Raw genomic sequence first — 18,431 nt, forward strand, 5'->3', positions numbered from 1 at the left:
GATCGCTCTGCAACAATCTGTGTTGTTGGTATGGGGCGTGCCTCCGATCACCCCCATTTGTATGAGGACACATTGTGGATCGGTCGGCCAGGAAGACTCGGCCACGGATCACACATGCAAAAGGAGGTTAGTGAATCTGGCCCTATGTCACACTTTCAAATAAATATGTCTTATCAGTGTGTTGAGCTTCTCCATAAATCTGTCTTTCTCCTCCAGTTTTGGCCTGCCCACAAAAAATGTTTGCTGGCTTGTTACCACATGGATTTCAACTTTGATTTAATCCTAACATGGCTATTTTTAACAAGATCACTAAATTTTGGGTTTTCTTTGTACCACTGAGCAAGTAATCCAGTTGTTAGGTCACTGACCAATTCATCAGTGCTGTAATTTCATCTGTCTTGATCATATCTAGAGATCCCTGACAGTAGATCAACTACAGGATCAGATCAGCTCTACCTGATCCCACCAAATGATATAAATGAGCCCAAACATGCAGTCTTGTTTTTATTTTGGACATTTTCAATATTAGATTATCGCTATAATGACACTATGTTAAAAACCTGTGAATGAGAAAATGACACTAATGTGTTAGTGTCAATATGGGCAAATAAGTAAGATAAATTGATAACTGAGGCACAAAATGCATTAATATGCAATGAAAACACACTTCTCCCTCCTTATTCACAGAGGTTAGGGGCAGAGCCGGCCCACAAATAGGGAAAAATTGCGAATAACTTTTCGCTAGCTCTGACCCACTCCCAGACCTTACCTGGTGGTCTAGCGCACTGTTCTTCAACTGCTGGTCCGCGGATCAGTGCCGGTCCGCGCAGGGCCGGCAAGATTAAAATGACCATAGGTCCGTTTTCAGACCTCCTGTCGCATTGTCCCCACACACAGCTTTGGGACAGCGTCCCGAAGCTGTGCTCGGGGACAAAGGAACAGGCGATCATTTCCTGTCCCTCCCTCCTTCCTTTCCCCGGGTCCCCTTCTCTTACCGCCCTGCCGCTACTGCTAAAGCCGACAGGAAGTCTTCTTTCCGACATCAATTCTGACGTCGGAGAGGACGTTCTGGGCCAGCCAAATGCAAGAGCAGGGGAAAGGATGGAGGGAGGTTTTTTTTTTTTATTTGCTTGGTAGGCAGGCAAGCAGGCTGGCTTTGGCCAGGGAGGGAGGGATAGAGGTAGACAGGAAGGCAGGCTGGCTTTGGGGGGTGGGGGTGGGGGTGGGACAAAGTATGGAAGGCAGTGAGAGGAACATGGGAAGGATGCACTGAGGGCACTAAAGACATGGGAAGGAAGCACTGGGGGCACTAAAGACAGGAAGGGGCACTAAGGACATGGGAAGGAGGCACTGGGGGCACTAAAGACATGGGAAGGAGGCACTGGGGGCACTAAGGACATAGGAAGGAAAGAGGGAGGGAATAGAAAGGGACAATTGTTGGGCCTGAGTGCAGAAAAAAGAAATGAAAGAAAGGATACACAGACAGAAGGAAACGCAACCAGAGACTCATGAAATCACCAGATAGCAAAGGTAGGAAAAATGATTTTATTTTAAATTTAGTGATCAAAACGTGTCAGTTTTGAGAATTTATATCTGCTGTTTATATTTTGCACTATATTTGTCTATTTTTCTATACTTACTAAGGTAACCGAGCTCGCGGAGATGGGGTTTTTAAATTTTAGTCCTAGTAGTTTGCCAGTCCACAAAATAATTCTTTTATTTCTGCCGGTTCACGGGTGTAAAAAGGTTGAAAAACACTGGTCTAGCAGTGATGTGGGGCAGGAGCGATCTTCCTACACTCCTGCACCGTGCTGCTGAGTTCCCGTGGTCTCATGAGACTACAACAGGAACTCCCTGTTGTAGTCTTGTGAGACCACGGGAACTCACAGCACGGCTCTGCATGGGGCAGGAGTGTAGGAAGATCGCTCCTGCCCCGCGTCACCGCTAAACCACAAGGTAAGTTCCATGCTCCGATTGCTCCTACGCCACCTCTGATCGCCTCCCCGCTGCCTCCAAGCACCCCCCAGCCGTCTCTGATCGTCTCCCTCAGCCTCCAATCGCCCCCCGCTGCCTCTGACCATTTCTGACCTTCGGACCATTTCTCTTGGAAATGGTAACAAAATGTCTCTCAGACAGTTGTGTCCCTAAAGCTTGGAAATCTGCTCTCGTTCTCCCAAAATTAAAGAACCAAAACTCAGATCCAACACTGTCAGCAAATTTCCGTCCTATAGCCAACCTCCCTCTTATCTCTAAACTAACAGAGAAAATTATCTATAATCAACTTGCCGAATTTATTGAAAAAACCAATGCCCTGCATCCACACCAAACCGGCTTTCGCTCTTCTTACTCCACTGAACTATCACTATTAGGTCTCATTTCAACTGTTAACTATTTTCTAGACCATCAAAAATCTGTTCTCCTCATTTCTCTAGACCTGACCTCAGCTTTTGACACTATTGACCACTCTCTCCTTATCAACCGACTCAGAGACTGTGGTCTCACAGGTTCCGCTCTTCTATGGTTTATCTCATATTTCAACGAACGAAGTTTTAGAGTTCATTCGAAGAATGAAACCTCTCTTCCTATAGCTCAAACCTATGGTGTCCCACAGGGTTCTATTCTATCTCCCCTGCTATTCAATATCTTCTTGTCTCCCCTCCTTACTCTAGCCCAGTCTATAGGCTTCACAATCTATGCTTATGCGGATGACATTCAATTACTCCACCCAGTTGATACCTCCAAACCCATGGAAATTCAAGCAATCAACAAGAAACTAGACAAAATAAGTGACTGTCTCTACGCAAATAAACTCTCCCTAAATATCAACAAATCATATGGCCTACTTTTCCCTATTAAAAAGAATGGAACTATTATCGGAAAGATTATCATTAAAACTCATCCGTTAAAAATGGAAACCAAAATAAAACTACTTGGGGTTACCATAGATAAGGATCTTACCTTTCATGACCAAATCAGTACAGTAGTAAAAACCTGTTTCTATAAACTTCGGCTTATACGTTCCCTATCATCTATCCTTGACACTGCAGCAATTACTACTTTAGTTCATTCACTTGTCATCTCTCATCTTGATTATTGCAACTCTTTCTACAACGGAATCCCTCAAAAAGAACGACGACGACTACAACTTATACAAAATACGGCCATAAAACTTATATACAAGTTAGGGAAATTTGATCATGTCACTCCTCTTCTGAAAGAAGCTCACTGGCTACCCTTAACTCATCGCATCACATACAAAACAATCATGCTAGTTCTCAAAATCAAACTTTCCCATCAACCTCCCTTTCTAGATAAACTTCTAATCCCTTTCTGTTCCTCACGGACCCTTAGATCGGCCGACCAGAACCTGCTTTCCGTTCCCTCTATTTAGGAATTTTTCTACACCAGGAAAACCAACTTTTCTGTAGTCGCCCCTACTTTATGGAACGCCTTACCATCTCAAATCCGCCATGAGAAATCAATCGAAAATTAAAAACATTATTTCAAGACGCGTTTTCTTGCTCTTGAATATAATCTATGCTTAAACACTCCAACCGCTTTCATGAAGGGATCCCATCCCTAATGTTTTATCCTTTCCCTCTCCATTTCCTTTTCTTTTTTTTTTTAATTCTAACAATTTTACTTTTCCCTTCCCCGCTTTCTTCCTCACCATCACTATCTAGAATGTCCTGTTAAAGTCTGAATGTTCGCGACCCCACTCTAAATATTATTTTTATTAGTATCAGTTTTATCCTATCTTAATTTGTGAACCGGCTAGATACTTATTGATGGTCGGTATATTAAAATTTAATAAAACTTGAAACTTGATCGCCTGCTTCCACCTCTGATCACCCCACCACCACGTCTGATCGCCTCCCTCCAAGTCACGGGGCCGTTTTATTTCGATGCCAATGAGCAATTCTCAAGGGGGGGGGGGGGCCTGGGGAATAAACCGGATAATCGGGGATAATCGACACCATGAACATTGAAACCGCGAATAGGGATGGGGAAGTGCACGTTCAAATACTTGAAGGGCATTAACGTAGAACAAAATCTTTTTCAGAGAAAGGAAAATGGTAAAACCAGAGGACATAATTTGAGGTTGAGGGGTGGTAGATTCAAAGGCAATGTTAGGAAATTCTACTTTACGGAGAGGGTAGTGGATGCCTGGAATGCGCTCCCGAGAGAGGTGGTGGAGAGTAAAACTGTGACTGAGTTCAAAGAGCGTGGGATGAACACAAAGGATCTGAATCAGAAAATAAGATTAAATATTGAACTAGGCCAGTACTGGGCAGACTTGCACGGTCTGTGTCTGTATATGGCCGTTTGGTGGAGGATGGGCTGGGGAGGGCTTCAATGGCTGGGAGGGTGTAGATGGGCTGGAATAAGTCTTAACAGAGATTTCGGCAGTTGGAACCCAAGCACAGTACAGGGTAAAGCTTTGGATTCTTGCTCAGAAATAGCTAAGAAGAAAAAATTTAAAAAATTTAAATTGAATCAGGTTAGGTAGACTGGATGGACCATTCGGGTCTTTATCTGCCGTCATCTACTATGTTACTATAAATTATTAGAGCACTTAAACATTTCCAGTTATTAAATGAAAAAAAGTTTTCAGCTACTAACTCACCTGAGGCACAAGGGGAACTACAGGTGTTCCATGATGCATGCCTCATATAGTAACTCAATGGCAGTTGTACACCCAAATATTTTAGGTCAATGCTCACTGTCGGATCCAAGAAGCTCAGTTTCAAACCCACTGCAAGAAAAAAAGAACAATTAAGTTTCTCAAGACCAAATCACAAATGCAGAGATAGAAAAAAATAATAGAAGTAAATTTTCAGAGGCCTAGCATCATTTATGCACGTAAAATCATGTGAACCTAGTTAAATGGATTATTAGCGACCAGAAAAGCACAGTTACTTACCATAACAGGTGTTATCCAGGGACAGCAGGCAGCTATTCTCACATATGGGTGATGTCACCGACAGAGCTCGGATGTGGAAGCCTCGCAAGCAAACTTCCTTGAACAAACAAGAAGTTTTGAATCAGCCGCACCACGTATGTGTGAGTGCCTTCCCGCCCAGCGTAGGGCGTGTCTCCTCAGTTCAGATAGCTAGCAGAGAAGCCAATCAGGGGAGGTGGGTGGGTTGTGAGAATAGCTGCCTGCTGTCCCTGGATAACACCTGTTACAATAAGTAACTGTGCTTTATCCAAGGACAAGCAGGCAGGTATTCTCACATATGGGTGACCTCCAAGCTAACCAGAATGGGATGGTAGGAGTGTTGGCAGTTCAGGAGAATAAATTTTGTAACACTGCCTGGCCAAAATAGCCATCCCGTCTGGAGAAAACATCCAGACAATAGTGAGAAGTGAAGGTATGAACCGAGGACCAAGTGGCAGCCTTGCAAATTTCCTCAATAGGGGTAGACCTGAGGAAAGCTACTGAAGCTGCCATTGCTCTGACCTGAAGGGCTGTGACTCTATTGTGTAAGGGTAATCCAGCCTGGGCAGAGCAGAACGAGATACAAGCAGCCATCCAGTTGGAGATGGTACGTTTAGAGATAGGATGTCCCAACTTGTGTGTATCGAAAGAGACAAAAAGTTGAGGAGCAGATCTGTGTGGTTTGGTGCGTTCCATATAAAAGGCCAAAGCACATTTACAGTCCAGAATATGAAGAGCTGATTCTCCAGGATGAGAATAAGGCTTTGGAAAGAACACTGGAAGAACAATGGATTGGTTGAAATTCCGATACCACTTTTGGAAGGAATTTAGGATAAGTTCGAAGGACCACCTTATCAGGATGGAAGACAGTGAAAGGTGGATCAGCAACTAAAGCTTGCAGCTCACTAACTCGTCGAGCAGAAGTGAGAGCAATGAGAAACACCACTTTCCAAGTGAGATACTTGAGATGAGCCTTAGACATTAGTTCAACTGGAGGCTTCATCAATTGAGCAATGACAACATGGAGGTCCCAAACCACTGGAGGAGGTTTGAGAGGAAGATTGACGTTGAAAAGTCCTTTCATGAATCTGGAAACCATCGGATGAGCAGAGAGAGGTTTCCCTTGAATAGGCTGATGGAAAGCCGTAATTGCACTAAGATGGACTCGAATCGAAGTAGACTTTAGGTCAGAGGTGGATAAGTGCAAAAGGTAATCCAAAACAGAAGATAAGGAGGAAAGTTGAGGTTCCTTATCATGAGAAAAACACCACATAGAAAATCTAGTCCATTTTTGGAGATAGCATTGTCTAGTGGCAGGTTTCCTAGAAGCCTATAAAATGTCTCTTACAGATTGAGAAACTGAAGAGGAGTTATGTTGAGAGGTACCAAGCTCTCAGGCATAGAGACTGCATGTTGGGATGAAGAAGAGATCCCTGACTCTGTGTAAGCAGACATGGAAAAACTGGTAGAAGGTATGGCTCCCTGGTGCTGAGTTGAAGTAGAAGGGAGTACCAAGGTTGTCTCGGCCACCAAGGAGCAATTAGAATCATGGTGGCATGCTCGTTCTTCAACTTGACCAGAGGGAGGGAATGCATAGAGGAAGAGATTCGTCCATTCCAAAAGAAAAGCGTCTGCCTCAAGGCGATGAGGAGAATATATCCTGGAGCAGAACTGAGGCAGTTTGTGGTTGTGGGAAGCTGCAAAGAGAGCTATCTGCGGCGTTCCCCACTGTGAAAAGATGTGATGAAGAGGTGAGGAATGGAGTGTCCATTCGTGAGGTTGGAGAAGACGACTCAAGTTGTCCGCCAAGCAACTGTTCGCCCCTTGGATGTAGACAGCTTTGAGGAAGGTGTTGCGACGGATTGCCCAGTTCCAAACTATCAGAGCTTCTTGACAAAAGGAGGAAGATCCTGTCCCTCCCTGTTTGTTGACATAGTACATGGCGACTTGGTTGTCCATCCGAATAAGGACTACCTGGTCGTGAAGATGTTGAAAAGCATTGAGAGCCATGAAAACCGCTCTGAGTTCCAACAGATTGATGTGACACTGACGATCCGTACTGGTCCAGTCGCCTTGAGTACGGAGACCATTGAGATGAGCGCCCCAAGCGTAGGTCGAGGAATCTGTGGTTAGGACCTTCTGATGAGGGGGAGTTTGAAACAACAAGCCTCTGGAGAATTGGGAAGAGAGTATCCACCAACGGAGAGACTGCTTCAAGGAAGGAGTGACAGTTATGTGTCGAGATAGAGGGTCGCAAACCTGCGTCCTTTGAGATGCCAGGATCCACTAAGGAATTCTGAGGTGAAGTCTGGCAAAAGGAGTCACGTGTACTGTCGAGGCCATGTGACCCAGGAGTACCATCATGTGTCTCGCTGAGATGGAAGAGCGGGAAGACACTGTATGAGAGTTGCAGGAGAGTTTCCAGACGTTGTTGCAGAAGGAAAGCTCTGAGTTGGACAGTGTCCAGAACAGCTCCAATGAATTATAGATTCTGAAAGGGTTAAAGTTGAGATTTGGGAAAGTTGATTTTGAATCCCAAGCATTGTAGAAACCACGTAGTCCATTGGGTCGCTATAATAGCAAACAGGATACCCACCCCAGCCTTTTTCCGTTCTTTCTTATTAGAAGCCCAAATTCTATGTGGATATTCTCTATATTGTATCAATTTCTCCCTAGATTTCATAAAATGTCTCTTGACCAAAACTGATATCAATCCGCAATCTCTTCAACTCCTTTAATAACAGTTGATGTTTGCGGGGTATATTAAGACATTAAAGCTACCCACTCTCACTTTATCCTACCCCCATGTCGTTGACAAACCAACCCATAACAATCTCCCCTCTCCTTCCCAATCCAATTCCACCCAGTAGGAAACCTGCCGTTAACTACCCCTACCCCTTGCCCTCCCACTTCCCTCCCTCCTCCCCATCCTCACCCCCACCCCTCCAACCCCATTCCCACAATCTCCTCATCCCCTCCATGACTTCATGTGACCCCACCAAATCTCATTGCCCCTTCCTAACCCCCTTCCCTCCCTTCAGCTTCACCACACAATGACCACATGCAATCCCCCATACCAGAAACCCCTCACATCCAACCCGAAACACATTGAAAAATAAGAGCCCAAAGGTCCATTTCACTGTAGTGTACCAATATGGCCCAAAACAGCCAGGCCAGGAATCTCCGCCAATCTCTCTCCGCTCTTCCTCAGGTATCCGACCCCTGCCGCTGGGAATGCACTGCACTCTCCATCGAAACTTCTTCATTTTCTTAGCCATTGGCTTCCCCGGGGTGGATTCCTCCGCGCTCAGCATCCCTTTGCACAACAACTACAGTAGTAACTCTCTTGTGGGCTCCATTAATAGTAATGAGGAGCCCAAAGGGAAAGAGCCACTGATACCTCAGGTTGTTCTGCTTCTAAATTGTCACTATCGGGCGAAAGGCCCTTTTCCTTTGCTAAGTAATCGCCGACAATTCTTGAAACACTTCCACCTTGTGTGTCTTCCACTCAAAAGTACCCAATTCTCTGGCTTTTCTCACCATCTTATCCTTGTCGGCAAAGCTGTGCAGGCAGGCAATGAATTCTCTGGAGTACTCCAAATTTTTGGGCCCTAAGGTCTGATGGGCCCGGCCCACTTTCAGCACAAAGTTATTGTCTTGAGTTTCCCCCTCCGATGAAAAGAGTGCACTGAAGATCTCCTGCACCACCCGCACAGAATCAGCATATTTTGCGGTGTCCGGCACTCCGCGAATGTAGACATTATTTCTGTGTGATCGGTTCTCAAGATATTCCATCTGAACATAGCTGCCTCAGATGCCCCGCTTAGCTCCTGAACAACATCTTCCTGCTCACCGAAGCAGCGCTGTGTCCTCCACCCTCCCCATGAGGTCTGCCAGGTCCTACTTAATTTCCTTCATAGTGTCCTTGATCTTTCCCTTCACTGCCGTCACCTCATGCTGCAAGTCCGCTTTGGTGACCACCACAGTGGGGTCCATGCGCCAAAGTCTTGGAGAGGTGCCCCACTCCGACTCCTCTTCCAATCTCTCTCCTGAGTTGCGCACAGATGTGCTGGAGGCCCCACGCACATAGCGTAGGCCACATTTGTCCGCCGCTTTATCATGCAATTTCCCCTCATCACCTTTTTTTTCGCCAGCATATTCACTTGCACTCACCCTCCGGTAGCGCTTAGCACAAAAACCATTCTCACCGCAGGCTCAAACACGCTCCGGGAAGGAATAAATTGTGCTTCAAGGTCAGAGCTCTGTCTCTAACCCGCCATTAGGTTTGATGGTGTCAGAGTCACAGAGCTACTCACAACTGAGCAATGGGATGAGGAAGCTGAAGGGAATTCCAGCTTTAATTCTCGCAACAAGACAGAGCACAGAGGCTTTGAACAGCCGGCACACTGTGAGGTCTTCCCACTGATCCAAGGCCGCCACCACCTCTTGACTGCTGCCCTCATGCAAAGTAGACTCTACCCAAGAACATGCACCCTGGTACAATAATGGCATGTAATCGGACCTTCCATCCTCCCAGTCTATAACAGACTGAACCTCCTGATCCTGGTCTGTGTCATTGTCTAGTCGGAGCGCATGTTGAGGAGAGTTTCCCCTTCGCTACCGCCACTAGTGTGCTACAGAGAGACACTGAGGACCCTCAGCAGTTCAAATAGGCATTCCATATAAGGCTCAGAAAATCTGGAGTGAAGCCTTTTACTGGGAGTCTCGAAGACCCAAGCAGGGACCCCATAAGTCCCCACAGGTTCAGCACCACCCACACGACTGAGCTTGGCCAAACCACCTTCAGAGGGGCCTTGAAAGGGTCTCTTCTGGCTTCCCTTTCAAAGCCCTTCCGAAGATGGTTGGCCAAGCTCAGTCGGGTAGGTACTTCTGAACCCATAGGGACTGATGGAGTCTCTGTTTTTGAGACCTACAGTAGAAGGCTTCACTCCAGATTTTCTGAGCCTTATGTGGAATGCCTATTTGAACTGCTGAGGGTCCTCAGTGTCACACTAGTGGCGCTAGCGAAGGGGAAACTCTCCTCAACATGCGCCCTGACTAGACAATGACACAAACTGGGTTTAAGGTGCACCTATATTTGGACCATTGACTCATTAAAGCTCTGTCCAAGGAGGAAGACGAGCTAGTATCTTCGAGAGTGGGAGAAGGTAGAACTACAATAAATTAAGAAAATAAATTAAGTAGCCGCCATGTAACGGTAACTTGAGGAGCTCTTTCGGAAGCTCATCTTAGTCCAAAGCTTCCAAGTATTCAGCACTTGGTCCAGTGTCGGCTTCCAATCCAACAGGTAGAGCTTTCCCCAGCTGCCTAATACATTTAGTAAAATAGTCTTTCTGTAGGAGATCTTGCTTAAGGAGGTGTTTTTTGTGGGTACTGTGTTCTGAAGGAGCGTCTTAAGACTCAGTCGCAGATAAAGCATATTTTCACTCTTGAGTCAGAACGCAAATTTGAATCATAGAGAAGTTTTGGAGAAGCTATGCATCAAGAAGAACGATGTATAGGAGAAGTCCTGCGATGTCTTCAGTACTGATCCGATAAAGAAGATGACGAGAATCAATGAGTATGCCTCTTTTGCTTCGAAGCATGAGACCGACGCGATGAAGATCATTGATTCCTTCAAAGTAGTGGATCAGTGCCTCAATGGAGAACATCGATGAGATGAGCTAGAATGTCGATGTGAAGAATGATGTCGGGAGGCAGAACATTGTGAGATGGAAAGTGATGATGTCTCGTGGAAGATCCATGAGAAGTAGCTCGATGCTCCGATGGATAGCTGACAGCGGTACCTTGAGACCTCATAGTGCTATTCTCAGGCTAGGCCAGTACCGAGGGAGTCAATGTAAAGCACAGGCATGCAGTGCAATTTGAACATATCACCAATCTCCCTCTGGAAGAACTCATTGAGTTTTTCCCTGAAAGTATGCACCGGTACTTATGGCTCATCGGACGGTACCATCAGTGCAACAGCTTGTCTCGGAGTGGGTGACCTTGATGAGGATGCACATCATGAAGGAGAGACATGCTGCAATAATGATGGGAGTTGCTCTTTGGTGTGCATCAAGGGACTCGATGCTTTTGAGACCTGCAACACTTGCTGGGTAGCAGATGGTTTCTTAGCTGGCTTCCCCGATGCTGGAAAATCTCCCGATGTCAATGCAGGAGTTTTCGATGTCGATGGCCGGTGTCTATGGAAGAGCCAAATAGCATCTACTATTGAATGTGTTGTGCTTTAATGGAGCGCTTTTGTAAGGTGGAGCACTGAGCACAAGTTTCAACTCGATGTTCAGGGCCTAAACACCAACTATGAGGGTCATTGATGGAAATAGGCTGCAGACACCTACAGCACTTCTTAAAACCCATTAAAGGTTTTGACATGAATGGGAAAATTTTGTCAATGAGATTGAACTCAATTTTGAGAGACCCATCCAGGAAAAATCGAGGCCAAAGCCCCGGAATAAAGAAAGCAAAAATATTTTTATTTATTTTTTAGTAGATATTATTATTTATTTATTTTTTAGTAGATAAATTTAACAGTATTGAAATAAAAACTAAGAAAAGAAGAAAAAAACGCAAAGTGGGAAGGCAATGCAGACTGAATCTATAGCAAATAATGTATAACTTGCTATACCGGCTGTAGGTAACTCAGAATAATGCCGCTTTCTTATTGTGTTGTGATATTTCATTTGATTTTATTTCATGATTATCTTCTCAAAATATTGTGGACTAAAATCTAAATAAATGTTTTTCCTATTTTTGGATGTTTCTCTTATGTTTTATTGATCCACTAGTGTTTTAGCCCGTTACATTAACGGGTGCTAGAGTAGATGTCTGTCTGTCTGTTTTGTTTTGTTTTTTTAAATTTGTCTCTCTCTCCTTGGACGCTGTCATTCTTTCTGTCTGTGTCTTTCCCTGGCCCCCTGTCTGTCTATCTTTATTTCTAACTCTATCCTCTTCCCTCAATCCTGCATGTTGCCTTTTTTCTTTCTCCTCCCCACTTCCTTCCAACGTCTGCTCCCCCTGTCCTCCACACTTCCATTCAGTGTGTCTCCTTCTCTCTACCCCTTCCATCTACTGTTCACCCTCTGTCTTGCCCCTCTCTTCTCTTTCCATCCAGTGTCCGCCCTCTCTCTCTCTGTTCCATATGGCCTCTCTCCATCTCCTCCTTCCTTTTCCCTTGGTCTGGCATACCTTCCTCCTTCCCTCCAAGCCATTCTCTCCCCCTCTGCTCCCTTTCCTCATTTAACTACTTCATTGGTCAGCAGCAGCATTCACAATTCATTGCCGTTGCTGGCTTCAGGTCTTTCTCTCTGGCCGGTCCTGTCTTCATGAAAACAGGAAGTAGGAGGACCGGCCAGAGAGGAAGGCCTGAAGCCAGCAACAGCAGCGAATTGTAAACGCTGCTGCTGCCTGAAGCACCCGAGGCAGACGCTTCTCTCCCCTCCCAGCCCAACCCCTGCTGACTCTGCGACCCTCCCAGCAAGATGACTTTAATATCAAACCTCCCTTCAGCGTTGGCAGCCGCAGCACGCTAAACAGGCTGCTTCGCGGCTTTCTTCTGCCGTTGAGTCCCTCTGTCGCGTCATTGATGATGTCATCAGTGATGCGGCAGAGGGACTCAACTGCAGGAGAAAGCCCGAAGCAGCCTGTTTAGCGTGCTGCGGCTGTCAACGCTGGAGGAAGGTTTGTGCCGTTATGTGCAGAACCGGTATGTCCCTCCCCCTCCAGTACATGTGCAGCACTTTGTGCGGCACATCCTCCCACGATCCTGGGTCGGCCACAGCGCTCCAGTGTGGGCCCTAACTGCGCATCCGCTCTCCTGCCTGCCACGGACCTACGGATCACGGAAGCACGCAGGCAGGAGTGCGCATGCGCGGCTAGCGTTTTATTATATAGGATTCAAGTTGTAATCATTCTGCTTGATTGTAATAAGAAAGTTGTTATTCATTTGCATCCCACTTTATACAAAGCGAATCAAAGCAAATACATATACAGTATTAAAAAATACTAATACATACAGTACCAGGGCTGCCCAAGTCCGGTCCTCGAGATCTACTTGCAGGCCAGGTTTTCAGGATATTCACAATGAGCATGCATGAGAGAGATTTGCCTGCACTGCCTTCTTGGTATGCAAATCTCTCTCATGCATATTCATTGTGGATATCCTGAAAACCTGGCCTGCCAGTAGATCTCGAGGACCAGACTTGGGCAGCCCTGACATACACAGTACATACTTAAAACAGAGACAAATCAGCAACCAGCACTCAAATATCTACAAAGAGCTTAATTTCCATATTTCATCTTACAGAACATCTGAGGTAGAAAACAGAAATATCCGAGGTAGAAAGCAGGAGAAATGAGGATTATTGAGGGTGGGCAGTATTGACTCCTAAGATTAACAGAAAGAAGATTATCCAGGTAAGAACCTAACTTTTCATTCTGTTAAATCTACACAAGAGTCCATATGTTAGGTGACATACCAAAGCAATGGCTGACATCTAGGGTGGGACATAAGAGCCTGCCCGCAAGACTGAGGACTCACCGATGGTAGGGATCTCAGAGAATTATTAGTTAGATCTCAGTTCATCAGGAGAGGTATTTCAACTGACACAAGGACTGGCAACCATACCAGTCGTGTCAAGTGCTCCACTTGTAAATATGTTATTTCTACAAATCTTGTAGAACAACCTCCTTTAAAATACATATGTTTTGCATCAAAACAATGGACTGTGACACTTAGGGGGTAATTTATTTAATACAATGCCCATGTCTTCAGTTTTACATTGGTCATACAACCAGGGCAGTATGTACAAGAATTGTGAAACATTTAAGCAAAATCCACTGGGCTGAGATTGAAGCACCCTTTGTACAGCACTGGATGTCACATAACCATGACACATCAGATCTCAGGTACTTGGTTCTACTATCCATCCTATTGCCACGAGGAGGGAATTTGTCAGTGTGTCTATGACAAAAGGAGCAAAAGTGGATCTTTAGATGGGAAATGGTCGCATCACTTGGCCTCCGAGTGGTGTGCATTCCTACACTGACATCTGCCATTGTATGTTCCCTTTAAGTCCTGTTTAGAGTAATTAATCCATTGGGCTTTTTGAAAGGTGATGTCATTAGTACACGTAATAAATATAGGAGCCAGAAGAACAGCGTCTTTGAACCTTAACTCCACAAGCAAGAAGGTATCATCCATACAAATGCCTAGAGCTGTTAGTCAACAAATTACTAATTGAATTATGATAAAGCTACTTTTAAGGTATTTCTATATTTTTATGTATTTATTTATAGAGATCGTAATTGGCCACATTTACAAGAGAGTTCTCTGAAGCAGCATTTTTGCAAACGTGTCAGAACCCTAAAGATTGAGCTAAGTGTTATTCAATTTATTACACTGTATTTTTTCACAAAGTATTATTTCAGCACAAAAAATAGTTTTTGCATGACAAGTGCAAGTGTAATGATTGAGCAAAGAGACAACTTATGGTGGGTGAAACCCATGCCACGGTCTCACTTGTAAAGATCTCTGAGCACACAAGAAGCACTGCTCGGTTTGTAAATATAACAAAATAAGTAGATGTAAGTGTTTACCAACTGGTGTTCATCAATTTATTCATATACTCCTTGTACCAGTTTATCTATAATAGTATATTCCCTCAATTATTTGTATCCCCTGCTCAGGCCAGCAGGCTGTTTAGCTGTGTTTTATCCTGACCTGTCAACATGGCTTCCCCAGGAAAGAGGAAGGCCTTTTAGGTAAAACAGACCTAGGCTCCTGCCTAGTCTGCCCAGACAACACTGAGATACGTTTGCCAAAAAAGGGAGACACAATTCAGGTATGGTCAAATTCTCATTCTTAGGCTTTATTTGATAGGGGGTCTGAACACCGTCAGCCACCCTCAGGACATGCATAAGTCAAGCAAAAAGTAAAAATAGATCATACAGTTGTCAGAATGGCCTAAAGTCCAAGTATAGCATATAATTACATTCCCCTGGACTTTCTCTGCTTTAAAGATAGTCCTCTTCACCAGGGTTCAAATAAACAGTAATGCCATGAAAATAAATTCCAAAACAATGAAAGCAAAAACTGCATCCACATAGCAGGCAAGTAAAGTAGCAAACTTTGGAAACACTGTCACAAGCTCCCCAGCTAACCTTGCAGGTTCTCAGTAGCTGGGCTTAAGCTAGGAAAGTCCTCCACCATATCCACGTCCTCACTGCTGTGGGGCTGAGGAGAGAGATTCCTCCCCTCACCTTCCTGCTTGTTCTGCTGCTCATGCCTTTCTGTTTCTCTGTCCTCTGTGCCTCCGTCCCTGCCTTCTCTCGTGTCACTGTGATTCAGAGCTCTGCTTTTATGTATGTCATAGCCCCACCCCTCTCTCCTAGGAGCAGGGGGGTTGGGCTGGAAATCCCTAGGGAAATAACTCTGGTTTCTCCTAGGCTGATAGTGAGAATACCCCGCAGGACTAGTTCTCCACTTCTCAGTAAAAGTCCTAACAGGCTTTCTGATGTGGCACACTCTGTTGGATATTCTTAGGCTCATCGCCTTCCTGCTCTACTTCACTGTCTGAGGGGTAGTCAGCCATTTCTATAACCTTACTTTTAACCTGGTCAGCTCTCCTGACCAGGGACCATGCTCTGCTTTTATCCATTACAGGGACAAAGCTGGCTACGGGTTTATCACACTATTCAAAACTGCCCTGCTAGAATCAAAAAAGGAAGTAGTGAAGATTTACCTTCTTGAAGGGAAGGATGAATAACCTGCCTGTGCCGAAGAAATTTCAAGTCTTCTAACAGGTCTTTCTCAAATTGGATTATCCTTCCTAGTTCCTCTACAAATAAAATTATACAAGAAAGAACAAAAAATTTTATGGCATCGTAGAAAATGGGTGAACCATACAACCTGCTTGTCATGTTAAGTTTCAAAATGATAATGTTTCATATTTAATGGTTATAAACTATGAGCACACTTTGTACAATGTAATCTGAGGCATTTTGCTAGTCCAGAAGTTGTTCTCTACTGACAAAATCAGCATTTCTTTCTGAGCTCAAATTAAGCTTCATGGAAATAAGCTCTGCTGAGGTAGTATGTACCTTTGCCTTTCCTCAGAGTATTAAACTTCCACAGATATGTTCAAAATGACTAAATTTGTTAGGTATAAACTATATGAACCGATTGTATAAGATGCGAACAAAAAGTAAATACAAGAAACATTTTTAATTTCTTTAAATTGCAGTTTTTAAAATCAAGACAGACAACCCTGGAAAGAAAAAATGAAGAAGAAAAGCCATAGAGAATAAATAGTGGGTATTATTTGTAAAATAAGCTTCAAATTATTGAAAAACCAAAGAAAATGCCTTGATAATGTAATGGCAGCATCAATAAAGTAAGCAATAAACTGTTTATTATAAACTTTGTGCACAAAGCAGGGTATGACTTGATGCTTTCGATATATACACTTTTCTCTACAGCTCATAATACCTGTAACTGGAAAACATAAAACACACTGTTCGCAGAGAAAATGTTAATTATCATTTATATTCGGGGGGGGGGGTTTCAAAGAGGTCAAGGCAGATGACTAAAATATGCAATGTCACCTCAGTAATAACTATAGAAAAATAGACAAATATAGTGCAAAATATAGACAGCAGATATAAATTCTCAAAACTGACACATTTTGATCACTAAATTGAAAATAAAATCATTTTTCCTACCTTTTTTGTCTGGTGATTTCATGAGTCTCTGGTTGTACTTCCTTCTGATTTTACATCCAATATTTCTTTTTTCTGCCTCCGGCATGCTTCCTCTCCTCCAGACCTCATTCCATTCCACAACCAACATCTCTCTCTATCCCTCCAGGAGTCCAACTTTGCTTCTTCTCTCATCTCCCAGATCATGTGCAGCATTTTTCACCACTGTCCACCAGCCTCATGCCCATTTCTCCTTCTATCACCCCTCTCCAGCACCATGTTACATCTCTCCCTCCATCACTATGTCCAATATTCCTCCCCCTTGCATCCCCTTCAATCTGTCTCTCTGTTCCCTTTCCACCACCATAGCCAACATTTCTCCCTCTCATCCTTCTCTTCCCCATGCATCTCTACCTCTCTCTTCGCTCTCTATGCCCAATTTTCCTCTTTCTTCCTTTCCCCACTGCCACCATCTCTTTCCCTCTCACTCACACCTCATGCCCAACACTTCTCCCTTTCTATTCCCTCCCTCATAAGTCCCAAGTTAGTGCCCCCTACCTCCCTCCCTTTTGTGTCCCATGTTCATGCCACCTCCCTTCCTTCTGAGTCGAGTTCATGCCTCTTCCCCCTCCCTGCCTTCCAGCCGCTGTCCCAGAATTGTGCCCCTCCAATGCCCCTTGCTCCTCCCCCCTACTTTCTCCCTTTCTTCCAGAAAGATCATGTCCCCTTACTTGTTCAAACCACACTCGCTCCATCTGCCTTCAGCAGCTTGTTGGGAGGATGCGCAGGCAGCAATTCACATTCTGCACATGGCTGATCCACAAGCCTTCCCTCGTCAGCTCTGACATTGGAAAGAAACTTTCTGGGTCAGCGACGTGCAGCATATGAACCGCTGCCGGCTGTGCATCCCAGCAAGCCGCTGAAGGAGCGAGTGCAGCAAGGAGGTAACTGGGAACCTCTCCCTTTCCAACCCCCCCAGAAGGCTTTCCTCTGACATCAGCTCTGACATTGGAGGGAAGCCCTGTGGGTTGGCTTCGGGAGGGAGGAAAGGAGGAGGGGGAGCGGGCAGCAAGGAGGGATTTTTGGCAGCATGGCTTCAACAGATGGGCAGGCAGGGAATATTCTCCGTAGTAGCCATGCCGTGTTCCCTCAACAAGCGGCCCGCATACCCCCAGGAGAATCTCTATAGGAAGGAGAAGGATGCTTCCTAGTATTAGGAGTACGATGACTGAGGGTGTCGAGAAGTTCCCCTTCAATGACGTCGGTACCAGTCCAATGAAATCAAACATCAAGAATGTCTAGATTTTGATGTAAGTCGAGGTGAACAGGAATGGTACCATGCAATGCACGCTTGGATTTAGAGGAGTGAGCATCAGTACCATGCTTCGATGGAGAGATGGATTCATAACCCTTGGACCTCGATGTGCCATGCTCAGGCTGGGCCGGTACCAAGGGAGTCGTAATCACCAGTGCCACATGCAGCTTAAACAGGTCACTGAGCTCTCTCTGAAAGAACTCCTTCAGTTGGTCCTGGAAGGACTGCACTAGTACCATTGGCTCAACAGCCAGTTCCATTGGAGCTGCAAGGTGTTGAGGGGTGGATGACCTCGATGAAGAAGCATGCCCTAAAGCCTGCACAGAAGGAGATTGATGATAGTGTTGACATTTGGCATGCATCGAGAGAAAGAATGCGGAAAATGTTTGTGACACTTGTTGTGAAAAGGACAGCTTCTTAGCAGGTTTATGTGATGCAGGAACAACATCCATTGAG

General features: G+C 44.9%; 1 protein-coding gene across 7 annotated transcripts in view; it reads right to left on the reverse strand.

The window, feature by feature from the left end:
- MGA (MAX dimerization protein MGA) overlaps positions 1-18,431 on the reverse strand; it is a 479,481-nt gene that overhangs the window by 382,077 nt on the left and 78,973 nt on the right. For all 7 annotated transcript variants that reach the window (XM_033951892.1, XM_033951893.1, XM_033951894.1 and 4 more), the window contains 2 exons: positions 15,706-15,801; positions 4,628-4,756 (listed from right to left, as the gene is read on the reverse strand). In XM_033951892.1, the coding sequence (XP_033807783.1) occupies positions 4,628-4,756; positions 15,706-15,801 (225 nt within the window). The remainder of the gene's footprint in view (positions 1-4,627; positions 4,757-15,705; positions 15,802-18,431) is intronic.

Source organism: Geotrypetes seraphini, chromosome 7, assembly GCF_902459505.1.
Source record: "Geotrypetes seraphini chromosome 7, aGeoSer1.1, whole genome shotgun sequence".
Classification (NCBI taxonomy): Eukaryota; Metazoa; Chordata; class Amphibia; order Gymnophiona; family Dermophiidae; genus Geotrypetes; species Geotrypetes seraphini.